Below are 14,135 nucleotides of genomic sequence, written 5' to 3' on the forward strand. Positions count from 1 at the left end.
ACGTACTGATACTGTACCTTCTTTGTTAGGACGTACTGATACTGTACCTTCTTTGTTAGGATGTACTGATACTTTACCTTCTTTGTTAGGACGTACTGATACTGTACCTTCTTTGTTAGGATGTACTGATACTGTACCTTCTTTGTTAGGACGTACTGATACTGTACCTTCTTTGTTAGGACGTACTGATACTGTACCTTCTTTGTTAGGACGTACTGATACTGTACCTTCTTTGTTAGGACGTACTGATACTGTACCTTCTTTGTTAGGACGTACTGATACTGTACCTTCTTTGTTAGGATGTACTGATACTGTACCTTCTTTGTTAGGACGTACTGATACTGTACCCTCTTTGTTAGGACGTACTGATACTGTACCTTCTTTGTTAGGACGTACTGATACTGTACCTTCTTTGTTAGGACGTACTGATACTGTACCTTCTTTGTTAGGACGTACTGATACTGTACCTTCTTTGTTAGGACGTACTGATTCTGTACCTTCTTTGTTAGGATGTGCTGATACTGTACCTTCTTTGTTAGGACGTACTGATACTGCACCTTCTTTGTTAGGATGTACTGATACTGTACCTTCTTTGTTAGGACGTACTGATACTGTTCCTTCTTTGTTAGGACGTACTGATACTGTACCTTCTTTGTTAGGATGTACTGATACTGTACCTTCTTTGTTAGGATGTACTGATACTGTACCTTCTTTGTTAGGATGTACTGATACTGTACCTTCTTTGTTAGGACGTACTGATACTGTACCTTCTTTGTTAGGACGTACTGATACTGTACCTTCTTTGTTAGGACGTACTGATACTGTACCTTCTTTGTTAGGATGTACTGATACTGTACCTTCTTTGTTAGGATGTACTGATACTGTACCTTCTTTGTTAGGACGTACTGATACTGTACCTTCTTTGTTAGGACGTACTGATACTGTACCTTCTTTGTCAGGACGTACTGATACTGTACCTTCTTTCTTAGGACGTACTGATACTGTACCTTCTTTGTTAGGACGTACTGATACTGTACCTTCTTTGTTAGGACGTACTGATACTTTACCTTCTTTGTTAGGACGTACTGATACTGTACCTTCTTTGTTAGGACGTACTGATACTGTACCTTCTTTGTTAGGACGTACTGATACTTTACCTTCTTTGTTAGGACGTACTGATACTGTACCTTCTTTGTTAGGACGTACTGATACTGTACCTTCTTTGTTAGACGTACTGATACTGTACCTTCTTTCTTAGGACGTACTGATACTGTACCTTCTTTGTTAGGACGTACTGATACTGTACCTTCTTTCTTAGGATGTACTGATACTGTACCTTCTTTCTTAGGACGTACTGATACTGTACCTTCTTTGTTAGGACGTACTGATACTGTACCTTCTTTGTTAGGATGTACTGATAGTGTACCTTCTTTGTTAGGATGTACTGATACTGTACCTTCTTTGTTAGGATGTACTGATAGTGTACCTTCTTTGTTGGAAAACCAACGCAATAGAGAAGCAATCTTTCTTAACAATATATTTTGGACTTACAATAGCATGAAAATCGAGTAACAGCTGCTATAACAGTTGTAATGTTTATTTTATAGTTTAAGGAATGTTCAATAACTGATTACTCCTTTTATGCCACCTTGACACAAACACGGGACTGTCTGCAGCAATTTTGTGGTCCATTTCATCTGTTCTCGATGTGCTTTTATGCTCCTTGTTTGGCACCAGTGCCAGGCCTAGTAAGCAATCTTCACCCACAGCCACTATATGAAGTTGAATAGGGAGAATTTTTCATTGGTTAAATAGTGTGTTCCATGTAAGACCAAAATGACCACCCTGCTGTATATGTGTGTGGGTCACTTTGTTAATATGTGTTGTTGTGTGTGTCAACTTAACACTGTTTGCATGCCATTGATTGTGTGTTACTAAGTTACTTTGTGTCACTTTGTCTGTGTGAGTCACAGTCATAGTACATAGTGGCTGGTAGTCATGAATCCACTATGCAGGATATCGCACTTGATTTTGCGGTAGCTACCTTTGACTTTAATGGCCGTTACCGTCTGATCGTGTGCGAAATTCCACATTGCGGCTTCATGACTTCCGGCCAGTGAATCTCACTTGAGTGTGTTGCACTTTGTGATTTTATTTATCTATATACATTTGGATTACTAGTGGTGTGCATGTGTGATTGGGTGTCCGGGAAAAGGGAGACCAAAAAGCGCACCAGCACAAACGGTGTCAGCATGAATGATTGATGGGTAAGGGTACTTTGAGTGCTTCAATTGTGGTCACAACTTCCTTGACAAAATGATTGTATCTGTTGATGCACGGCAGTAACCAACATCATCGTTTAGTGAAATAAGTTCCTAGAGTTCTCATTATGAAGAGCTAAAATAGGGTAACGGTAACTCTGGATTTCAAGAGCCTGTTTCACAGGAAACAGGGTAAATTCCACTGTTGCTGACCCTGCACAGACATTCTGGCTCCAGCACCATCAGTCCACTGATGTTGGGAATGGAGGAGGGAGTCCTCAGTTGCAAATAGATAAACAATTTAGCAGTAATTTGAAAATGGCCAGAGATTAATAATTAAGCAGTTTGTAGACAACAATGGTAAAGTTAAATCAACATTATGCTGTTACACACACTATTTTACATACCTTAAAGCCATTCAGTCCTTTTGAACCTGATGCACCACTCCTTGCTAGACAGATTGTCCCACCACACTGTAATACCAATAACAATGTTACTATAACAATATTATACAGGGTGTCATTAGGTGAATCCTATTCATGGAATCTCTATTGTATTTGTTATTTATTCACCCTGCATACACGATATGCAGTAAAGCTTTGCATAAACTTTGACATTCATATTCATTCAGAATAAAGTTTACCTCTGCTTCTGCTTCTTTTACCTAAAAGAAAGAAACATAGATATGTAACTAAAGTACTAGAAAAACATTTGACAATATTCTAGTTTTAACTTTTACTAGAAGGTTGCAAAATGAATTAGAATCTAAATAAATCAACACATTAACTAATTGTATTGTATTGTATGTCTTTATTTATATAGCGCCATAAATATACATAGCGCTTCACCGTAGTAATACATGTTGTAATCATATAAATAACAAATAATATAAATAACAGATCATGGGAATAAGTGCTTCAGACATAAGAGTAACATTAAGGAAGAGGAGTCCCTGCTCCGAGGAGCTTAAAATCTAATTGGTAGGTAGGGGAACGTATAGAGACAGTAGGAGGGAATATTAGTAAGTGCGTTTGCAGGGGGCCAAGCTTTATGTATCATGTGTCCAGGATTATCCACAGTGCTATTCATATGCTTCTTTAAGCAAGTGTGTCTTAAGGTGGGTCTTAAAGGTGGATAGAGAGGGTGCTAGTCGGGTATTGAGGGGAAGGGCATTCCAGAGGTGCGGGGCAGTCAGTGAGAAAGGTTTAAGGCAGGAGAGGGCTTTAGATACAAAGGGGGTAGAAAGAAGATATCCTTGAGAAGACCGCAATGAACCGGTTTAAATAATAGGCTGCTAAAAAAAATCAATTTTGACTACTTATAGTATCTTATTGTAACATCTTCAGTGCATGAGTGCCAGTAAAGCATTGCAACACACTGCAGGAGTTAACACAACCGACAAAAATTGCATATCTTTTGCCTTCCGTAAGATCAATATAGAGATATACATATGTAGGCTTATGAAGGAGAACAATTTATTCCAAACTTGGTGTACTTTATATGAACAAATCCTCCATAAGTCCGCTTGTTAGAAAGCGCCTCGCACAACAGATGCTAATGCCAATAATAGACTATGGGGACATAGTATATGATACCGCACCTGTAACTCACCCACAATTCATCTGTAAACAGATAATGCTGTACTTTTACTAGATTACTCTATTTACGGTATGAATAGGATATTAATTGGTAGTACAAAAAACATGCAGTTAGTGTCCAAAAGGAAGGTTTGAGAATAATTGATATCACAAGGGTGAAAAAATGGTCTAGTAACAATGTCTCATTGTTAGAAGTGGGTGAACCTTGTATTGTTATTATATAGTAGATCAACAAAAATACTGTACTACAATATCACCTACCATTATATCAATTATCCTGCTGATTGTCCTGTTTCTGTAGTTGCTTGGATATGCCAGGTAATTGCTGCGATACAGTTCAGAGGGCGAGCTGGCTATCATTCCAAGTTCACTTTCTATTGTGTCTAAACTGGTGGCCACCACAAACGTTTTAATGCCAGCTGCCCTAACTGCCTCAGCTGCATCTCCAATTCCACCACATGGATTCCCTGTTACATGGCCATCTGTTAGGACAATGGCGAATTTCAGACCACCTCCCGCTCCTGAATTTTTTTGGACTGCTTCTGTCATTGCCTTTAAGGCACAATCAACAAAGGTTCCACGGCCAATGTACCTGACCTTGTTGACTCTTTCGATAAAAGCAGAAGTTTGGTCTGTTAGGTCAATGATGGGCTCCGTGCGATCTGAGAAGTGGAGAGCTCCATATTTCCATTTCACTTGGCTGCCTCTTATTTTAACTACTTGTAGTTCAGTGACAAATGTCCTGAGAAAAGTTTTTAGTTCAGTCATAATTCTGCCCAAAGGGAATTCTTTCAGAGCTACGCTCTCTGATGTGTCAATGGTAAAATATACACTTATTGGACATTGTTGTGTTCCTAAAATAATGATAGAAAGTAAAAGACATTATGGCATCACGAGTCATTATGGATTCTGGGAAATGGGCTATTTTGTCATGACAGAAATTATTAATGGACACAAAACTGCAGAAGAGGCACATTACTAATGCAGGGAAAAATAGCTTCCGATTTGTAAAGGTAAAAGCAGTACTAAAGAGTTAAGATAAAGAAGTAAAAGAAAAGATAGCAATTAATAAAACTTACCAGCATTAGTTAGTGATAGAGGGGGGGAATATACTCTCTCAAATTGGCTTAAACAAACAGCCAAGCAGGAGATAATCAGCGTGATCCTTAAAATACCCCCAAACATTGTGCTGGTCAGCAATCTATACAAAAAGAAAAAGTCAAAACATATTATGTCAACTCAAAGAAAACCCCCAAACATTGTTAAACATACAGTATTGTGAGCAAAGGAGGATATGTATCACTTGTCGCAAACTGGTGCAAATTGGGTTATTTTCATTTTGTGTCACTCTATTTTAAAGTGTCAAGATGCTTAGCTGTAATATGCCCAGCTTGGTCTAGTCAGTGTTTTGGGGAGTGGTTTATAGGAGGGAATAAGGGAGAAGGTAGCTCAATGTTCTCATGAGATTTATCAAGCTTTGGACCTACAAATGTTGCAGTTTTCTGTTTTACTTGTGGCAAATACACCCAGCGGATCTGAGGTGACCTTTCACCTCTCCTCCAAGAAGTTCTGCAACAACTGTAAGGAACGAAGTTAACACGTCTTATGCATATGATATGCCACAGGTGCAAATTGATGCAGATGAAATTTTTGCATCTTGTTTGAAGGCAAATTGCCTCATCTTGGCTTGTATAGCCCAGAAGTATCATACTAAGTTGTATATATACTGTAGGTCTAAAAGAAATACTGTATGTTTTTTTATTTTTTATTTATAAAAATGTTTTACCTGGAAGTAATACATTGAGAGTTACCTCTCGTTTTCAAGTATGTCCTGGGCATAGTTAATATGACAAATAATACATGGTTATAAATACAGTTACATAAATGAACAGGGTATACATTATATACAATACATTGCATGCACAGTTAGAGAAGAGTATATTATAGGCTTATGTAACAGTTACAGACCAGATTAAAATGTGAGACAGCCTAAGTTTTGAAAGAACTTAAACTGGTGGTGGATGTGAGAGTCTCTGGTAGGTTGTTCCAGTTTTGGGGTGTACGGTAAGAGAAGGAGGAACGGCCGGATACTTTGTTGAGCCTTGGGACCATGAACAGTCTTTTGGAGTCTGATCTCAGGTGATAAGTGCTGCATGTGGTAGGGGTGAGGAGCTTGTTCAGATAGGTATGTGACTAGTTAAAAATGGGTATAACATGAAAGTAACACTCCTCACTCAGCTAGCTGGTAGTATCATAGAGTAGGTCAGGCCTGCACAACTTGTAAAGTGAGAGGGGCCGAACTGCTCCAAAGAAAACTGATTTGGGCCGCACGGGTAAAATCATCATCATAATCATCATCATCCCCATATTTCTCCCAGCACCCCTCATCATCATCCTCATCATATCTTCTCTCCACCCCCCACAGATCATCATCATATCACCCCCCACCCCAACTCACTGACACTGACCTACACAGGCACAGACACTGATCTGCACAGACACTGACCTGCACAGGCACAGACACTGACCTGCACAGGCACAGACACTGATCTGCAAAGGCACAGACACTGACCTGCACAGGCACAGACACTGATCTGCACAGGCACAGACACTGACATGCACAGGCACAGACACCGACCTGCACAGGCACAGACACTGACCTGCACAGGCACAGACACTGACCTGCACAGGCACAGACACTGATCTGCACAGGCACAGACACTGATCTGCACAGGCACAGACACTGACCTGCACAGCACAGACACTGACCTGCACAGGCACAGACACTGACCTGCACAGGCACAGACACTGATCTGCACAGACACTGACCTGCACAGGCACAGACACTGACCTGCACAGGCACAGACACTGATCTGCACAGACACTGACCTGCACAGGCACAGACACTGACCTGCACAGGCACAGACACTGACCTGCACAGGCACAGACACTGATCTGCACAGACACTGACCTGCACAGGCACAGACACTGACCTGCACAGGCACAGACACTAATCTGCACAGACACTGACCTGCACAGGCCCAGACACTGACCTGCACAGGCACAGACACTGATCTGCACAGGCACAGACACTGACCTGCATAGGCACAAACACTGACCTGCACAGGCACAGACACTGATCTGCACAGGCACAGACACCGACCCGCACAGGCACAGACACCGACCCGCACAGGCACAGACACCGACCTGCACAGGCACAGACACCGACCCGCACAGGCACAGACACCGACCCGCACAGACATCGACCCGCACAAGCACAGACACCGATCTGCACAGACACCGACCTGCACCTGCACAGACACTGACCTGCACCTGCACAGGCACTGCCACACTGCCACTGCCACACTGCCACTGCCACAGCCTCACTGACTGACACAACCACACTGACACTGCCTCACTGACACACTGACACTGCCTCACTGCCACACTGCCACACTGACACACTGACTGCCACACTGCCACACTGCCACTGCCTCACTGACACTGCCTCACTGACACTGCCTCACTGACACACTGACACAGTCACTGCCTCACTGACACAACCACACTGACACTGCCTCACTGACACTGCCTCACTGCCATTGCCTCACTGACACTGCCTCACTGACACTGCCTCACTGACTCTGCCTCACTGACTCTGCCTCACTGACTCTGCCTCACTGACTCTGCCTCACTGACACTGCCTCACTGACACTGCCTCACTGACACTGCCTCACTGACACTGCCTCACTGCCTCACTGACACTGCCTCACTGACACTGCCTCAATGACTCTGCCTCACTGACTCTGCACTGCACCTGCACAGGCACTGCCACACTGCCACTGCCACACTGCCACTGCCACAGCCTCACTGACTGACACAACCACACTGACACTGCCTCACTGACACACTGACACTGCCTCACTGAAACACTGCCACACTGCCACACTGACTGCCACACTGCCACACTGCCACTGCCTCACTGACACACTGACACAGCCACTGCCTCACTAACACTGCCTCACTGACACTGCCTCACTGACACTGCCTCACTGACACTGCCTCACTGACACAGTCACTGCCTCACTGACACAACCACACTGACACTGCCTCACTGACACTGCCTCACTGCCACTGCCTCACTGACACTGCCTCACTGACTCTGCCTCACTGACACTGCCTCACTGACTCACTGCCTCACTGACACTGCCTCACTGACACTGCCTCACTGACACTGCCTCTCTGACACTGCCTCACTGACACTGCCTCAGTGACACTGCCTCACTGACTCTGCCTCACTGACTCTGCCTCACTGACTCTGCCTCACTGACTCTGCCTCACTGACTCTGCCTCACTGACTCTGCCTCACTGACACTGCCTCACTGACACTGCCTCACTGACACTGCCTCACTGACACTGCCTCACTGACACTGCCTCACTGACTCTGCCTCACTGACTCTGCCTCACTGACTCTGCCTCACTGACACTGCCTCACTGACACTGCCTCACTGACTCTGCCTCACTGACACTGCCTCACTGACACTGCCTCACTTACACCGCCTCACTGACTCTGCCTCACTGACTCTGCCTCACTGACACTGCCTCACTGACTCTGCCTCACTGACTCTGCCTCACTGACTCACTGCCTCACTGGCTCACTGCCTCACTGACTCTGCCTCACTGACTCTGCCTCACTGAAACTGCCTCACTGACACTGCCTCACTGACACTGCCTCACTGACTCTGCCTCACTGACTCTGCCTCACTGACACTGCCTCACTGACACTGCCTCACTGACTCTGCCTCACTGACACTGCCTCACTGACTCACTGCCTCACTGACACTGCCTCACTGACACTGCCTCACTGACACTGCCTCTCTGACACTGCCTCACTGCCTCACTGACACTGCCTCACTGACACTGCCTCACTGACTCTGCCTCACTGACTCTGCCTCACTGACACTGCCTCACTGACTCTGCCTCACTGACTCTGCCTCACTGACTCTGCCTCACTGACTCTGCCTCACTGACACTGCCTCACTGACACTGCCTCACTGACTCTGCCTCACTGACTCTGCCTCACTGACACTGCCTCACTGACTCTGCCTCACTGACTCTGCCTCACTGACTCTGCCTCACTGACACTGCCTCACTGACTCTGCCTCACTGACTCTGCCTCACTGACTCTGCCTCACTGACACTGCCTCACTGCCTCTGCCTCACTGACTCTGCCTCACTGACACTGCCTCACTGACTCTGCCTCACTGACTCTGCCTCACTGACTCTGCCTCACTGACTCTGCCTCACTGACACACTGCCACTGCCACACTGCCACTGCATCACTGCCACACTGACACTGCCACACTGGCACACTGACACAGGCTCACTGACACACTGACACACTGCCTCACTGACACACTGACACACTGCCACTGCCACACTGCCACACTGCCACACTGCCACTAGCTTTGAGGAGCAGCTGCAGGGGGGGGGGATGTCATCCTACCTTTCCCTGTGGAGCATGGCTGGGGGAAGGGAGGGGGGAAGCCATCTTGGGCCCTGGCAGCAGGCACCTCACTTCCTGCTCTCACTAATGAGGCTCCGCTGTCACTAACCCCGCCCCCACCCTCTGCAGTCAGACCGGCCTCCGCTCTGTTCCTTCTCTACTCTCTGCCTGCAGGGGATCGCATCAAACTGCTGGCGCTCCTTCCCATAAAGGCAGAGCGGGCTCAGGGGGTTGGGGGGGCATCAAAATGCTAGCGCTCCTTCAATGTGTCGGCAGAGCGGGCTCAGGAGGGGGTTGGGAGCGTGTCAAAATGCTGGTGCTCCTTCCCCCCTGTGTCTGCAGAGCGGACTGGGGGGGGGGAGGGGGGCATCACGGGCCGCACAGGGAGTCCAGGCGGGCCACATGCGGCCCGCGGGCCGTATGTTGTGCAGGCCTGGAGTAGGTTGTAAGTATTCGCTAACGGTGCAAAAAACAATAATGGTAATATAAAGGAACTAAAGAGAATAGCACTGTATGCTGCAATCACTCAACTAATAGTGTAGTGGAGGTAGGATAAAAAAATAATGTTTCATTAATTAGGTGTCAAATAAATGCCAATATAGCATATAAATACAACGTTTAATATATACAATAATTCAAAAATACAGTATTGCTGTCCTGTCTAGGTACATAAGGAGGATGTGTACCTATACTTATTCTATGATCTAGCTAAGTATGGATGGTAATATCTAGTCTAGCTGCTACTGGTCGTAGACTTCAAATTCTAAGGCTGCGCTTATAGTGCGCGCGACGGCGATGCGACGTTTGATGTCACCCGTTGCCGTCACGCTAGCGAAAGTTGTAATTCGCTTTGCGGCGACGTCGCGGGTGACCAGGTCATTGATTGGTTCAGAGGCTGTCAAATGTGGCGACAGCCTCTGAAGTTAACCCAAGTGATTTAGAAGGCGCTAAGACACAGTATAGTGAATACACGCAATAATATGTAAGTTGTTCAAAAAAATTCTCAACCTTCACAGGGAAGTTTGTACGAATTCCCTCATAAGCAGTAGTAGATATCCAAATTGTGAAGGGAGCAATTTTCAGGAACACCCCAAAAAAAGAAACACAATAATAGTGTAATAAAATCACACAATGATGACTTATTAAAATCTTGGCTCGTATGAATCTTCTACTTACAAGAAGTAAGTGAAGAGTCAGCGTTTAGCAGGATAATGAAGAATCAGCATTGGTCAGGAAAGCAGGATTGGATATGTTCTTGTTCAGAGTTGTGGTCATGTAAAAAATATCAAGGGAAGACCATAGTATGGACCAATTGGCACAGGTTTATAAGAATAAAAAACACAAGAAATGTACTCACAATATGTACATCAAGTGTAGACACATAAAGGTATCTTTTGCGGCAGGGTGAGAGTCTTGTCTTTCTGTGTGAAACCTCCTCGGTCTGTCCGTGGTAACCGGCGTCTAACGGACTGCTTCCGGTACAGCAGAGGACAGGACCGGATGGTATGCGGATGGTAAGGCGGCACGAAAAGACTCCTCACCACGATCTTGGAGCAGGAATGGTCGCATGCGGTGTACAGGCTTAGCTCTACGCGTTTCGCTGATCTCACAGTCAGCTTCCTCAGGAGCAATGAAAGTTGTAATTCGCTTTGCGGCGACGTCGCGGGTGACCAGGTCATTGATTGGTTCAGAGGCTGTCAAATGTGGCGACAGCCTCTGAAAAATCAAATTTGACCGGCTTCCAAATTTTGCGTCGCGACCGTCGCTCCGTCACGTCGCGCTTATTATAAGCGCGTGCGACGGTGGCAATACATTTGTTTTTGGGCGACGTTGCGTCGCCGTCGCCAGCACTATAAGCGAAACCTAACTAGACTCGGGGGTAACCAAAGTAACTTCCCACAATAAATACTTCCAAGTAAGACAATCTTATCTTACCACATAGTATTACAGCCTTTGTGTATCACTGAAATTAATAAATACACAATAAGCCAGGTATGTAAGTATATTCGGACGCCAGTATGCCTGACATTAGCCCTGATAGGATCATGGGAGGGGGAAGAGAGGTTCCTGGTAAGTATAAAGCATGTACCTTCAATACACCTACAAACAGATTCCTGCTAGAGGGCTTTACGTCTGTATTGAAGTTATATTTTCTGGAATACATCTTTTATTGAATTACTGCACTATATACTAGTACTATTTTTTTTTCTCTTTTTCCCACATGCGCCCCCCCTGAATTTTGTTCTAGTGACTTATTGTTATAATAGAAATATTTTACGGAAATTCCTTTAAACTTGGAGACACAAAGCTTTTCTATTTTATTTTCTAAGTGATTGTTTTCAGTTATTCACTATGTATCTACTATTCTACTAGTATTATTTATTGGTATCTGAGATGTAACTATTAATAGTTTACACATGCTTTTTATGTATTTTTAGTCACTTGGATAGTGTATAAACTGTACTATATTTATTTATATTAGTTGTTTCATTAGTAACTAAGCTTGAATCAACCATGCATCTGTGAAAAGCATATCTGTGTGTGTGTGTGTGTGTGTGTGTGTGTAAAGTCATGTTTTTCTTATATCTACAGTGTTGCGGATACAATATAATGAATGCACTAATAAATTCCTTAAACAAAAAAAATGCTAAAAATATTGGGGTTTCTTTTTTTTTTAAGCTTCCTGGCTCTAAGCTGTGTTTAAAGAGGCGCAAAAAATGAAAATAATAAAAAATAGTACCAAATTTATTAAATTAAAATAATCCCTTTGAAAAAAATAGAGTTTTTACTTTTGATAAATCTGGTGCAATTCTTTTCCACTTATTTTGACCCAGTTTGCAAAAACCTTTTTAACAAATTGATCCCTTTGCATGCTACAAAAATCTGCTGTATGTGCCTTCTTCACATCAATGTCTTTTTTTAAATACACTTTTAGAAATGTTTTTCCTACCTTGGCTAAAGGATTTGCTTCATTCAATTACTTCAACGAATATTTCAGGCTCAGTTTTGACAAACTCACCAAGTTAAGAGGTCTGTCCTGTGTGAATTTGTGCAGAAAATCGATCCAATAATACTGTACCTCTCTGGTATGTGTGCACGTGTCAGCATATAGTATATTACCTGCCTGGACATGAAGTGCATATTTCATTTACACTATACTTTCTCACATTCAAGAAAAAAATGACCACTGCACCCTTTCTCTGTGGTAGCCTAAAATATACAGCATGCACATGCCTAAAAAATATACAAATACATATTTGACAAATACAACAGATTTATTATCATAACCTTTATTCTGTAGGACGCTACCATATAGTTAACTCGATCACTACCTGAGCTCCTGCAATACATGCATCGCATGCCACTTTGATAACGAAAGGGTTAATACACATTTTGCATCGTTGTACTCAAGATCTGAGTTAATGCTGAAAAATGCTTATTTTTTTGGTGAACACCCTGCAGCCTTAAAAGAAGGCTTATAGTTAGTTTCAAAATAGTATGTAGTAGTACTATTAACTGCAAGATAATCCTTTTGTAAAATTGCACGAGTTGACAAGGCAATCAGTCCAAAATGAAAAAAAAAAACATGATATTGCCATATTCTATACGACTTTTGTCTTCTGAAAAATTGTGTAAAAAATTCAAATTTTGCATTCCACGCTATGATACAAATCGGCTGAGGCGGAGAAGTATCAATGTGAAGAAAGTGCACAAAGAATTTGTTTTTTATGCATTGCCCAATTTTCTGCTTGTGTTTTTGTCAAATGTAAGAAATTGTTTCTTACATTTTGGCTCAAATTGTGGGCTAGAAAAGTTTATGTCCCAAGGCCTGGTGGATGTTTCTTTATGCAAATACAAGATACATAAGTGACGCAAGGAGACGCAGTTTTTCCTACATCTCATTATAATGTGTGCACCATGCAACTCTTCCCAAAATTCTCTTATTGTCACTCTCCAAATTGTCTGGGGACGCAAATTATGCAAAACTTTTAGCAACAACCTTGATACATTAATGGAAAAACAGAAATAAACTGTGCGCTACTATCTATCTCCTTATTATAATTGAATACAGTGCAGTGACTAAACCATATATAAATAAAGTAAACCACAATACCACAGTGAATAAGTGATTAAATAATTAAATTATAACATAACCGTGTGGTTGATATGGGCGTCTGCTGCTATAAACATTAGGGGTGGCTCAGCACCCCACACACTCTAAGAAATGGAAACAAAAAGAAAACAGCGCACAACGCCAAATAGTGAAGTAAGTAATAGAATGTATTACAATATTAAAGGGGTAATAAATCTGCTTACATCAGATAGAAATAACATGTGCATTTAGTGCATATCACACTGGTTACCACTCTGTAGCTGTAAAACAGGACGGTCTGGCACTCAGCTGTCTCTGCAGGAGCCTCTATGATGGTTCTGGGGCATGGGATCCTTCATGCACTCCTCACACAGCAGGACGCTGCTCACAAGGGGATTCCATTCAAGCAGCCTGGTAATACTGCAGATTCAGACACTTAGTGGGACCGCTCCTCAACCGGCGATATACTGCCTCCAGAGGAATTCCCCTACAGTCCCCCGTCTCTCCTGTGTAGATTTGCTGCTTTTCCCAGCTGCTATGATCTTGGGGCAGTCCAGAGCTGTTGGAATTGCTCTGCAAACACTTCCGCAACTGCAGGGGCTTACACAGCGTGCCACGATGCCGCTCCGTCACGTGGTGTAGCGGAGTGACGTCACAGTTCTCGTGGCAATGGAGGA

At 43.6% G+C, this 14,135-nt stretch overlaps 1 protein-coding gene across 1 annotated transcript in view; it reads right to left on the bottom strand.

Moving 5' to 3' along the window:
- Nucleotides 1-12,417, bottom strand: part of LOC142487230 (collagen alpha-2(VI) chain-like) — a 119,459-nt gene extending 107,042 nt beyond the window's left edge. The window contains exons 1-5 of the mRNA XM_075586133.1: nucleotides 12,316-12,417; nucleotides 4,939-5,060; nucleotides 4,121-4,713; nucleotides 2,905-2,925; nucleotides 2,669-2,734 (exon numbers count right to left, since the gene is read on the bottom strand). Of these exons, the coding sequence (XP_075442248.1) occupies nucleotides 2,669-2,734; nucleotides 2,905-2,925; nucleotides 4,121-4,713; nucleotides 4,939-5,044 (786 nt within the window). The 5' untranslated portion in view covers nucleotides 5,045-5,060; nucleotides 12,316-12,417. The remainder of the gene's footprint in view (nucleotides 1-2,668; nucleotides 2,735-2,904; nucleotides 2,926-4,120; nucleotides 4,714-4,938; nucleotides 5,061-12,315) is intronic.
- Between the last annotated feature and the right edge of the window lie 1,718 nt (nucleotides 12,418-14,135).

Source organism: Ascaphus truei, chromosome 2 (genome assembly GCF_040206685.1).
Source record: "Ascaphus truei isolate aAscTru1 chromosome 2, aAscTru1.hap1, whole genome shotgun sequence".
Taxonomy (NCBI): Eukaryota; Metazoa; Chordata; class Amphibia; order Anura; family Ascaphidae; genus Ascaphus; species Ascaphus truei.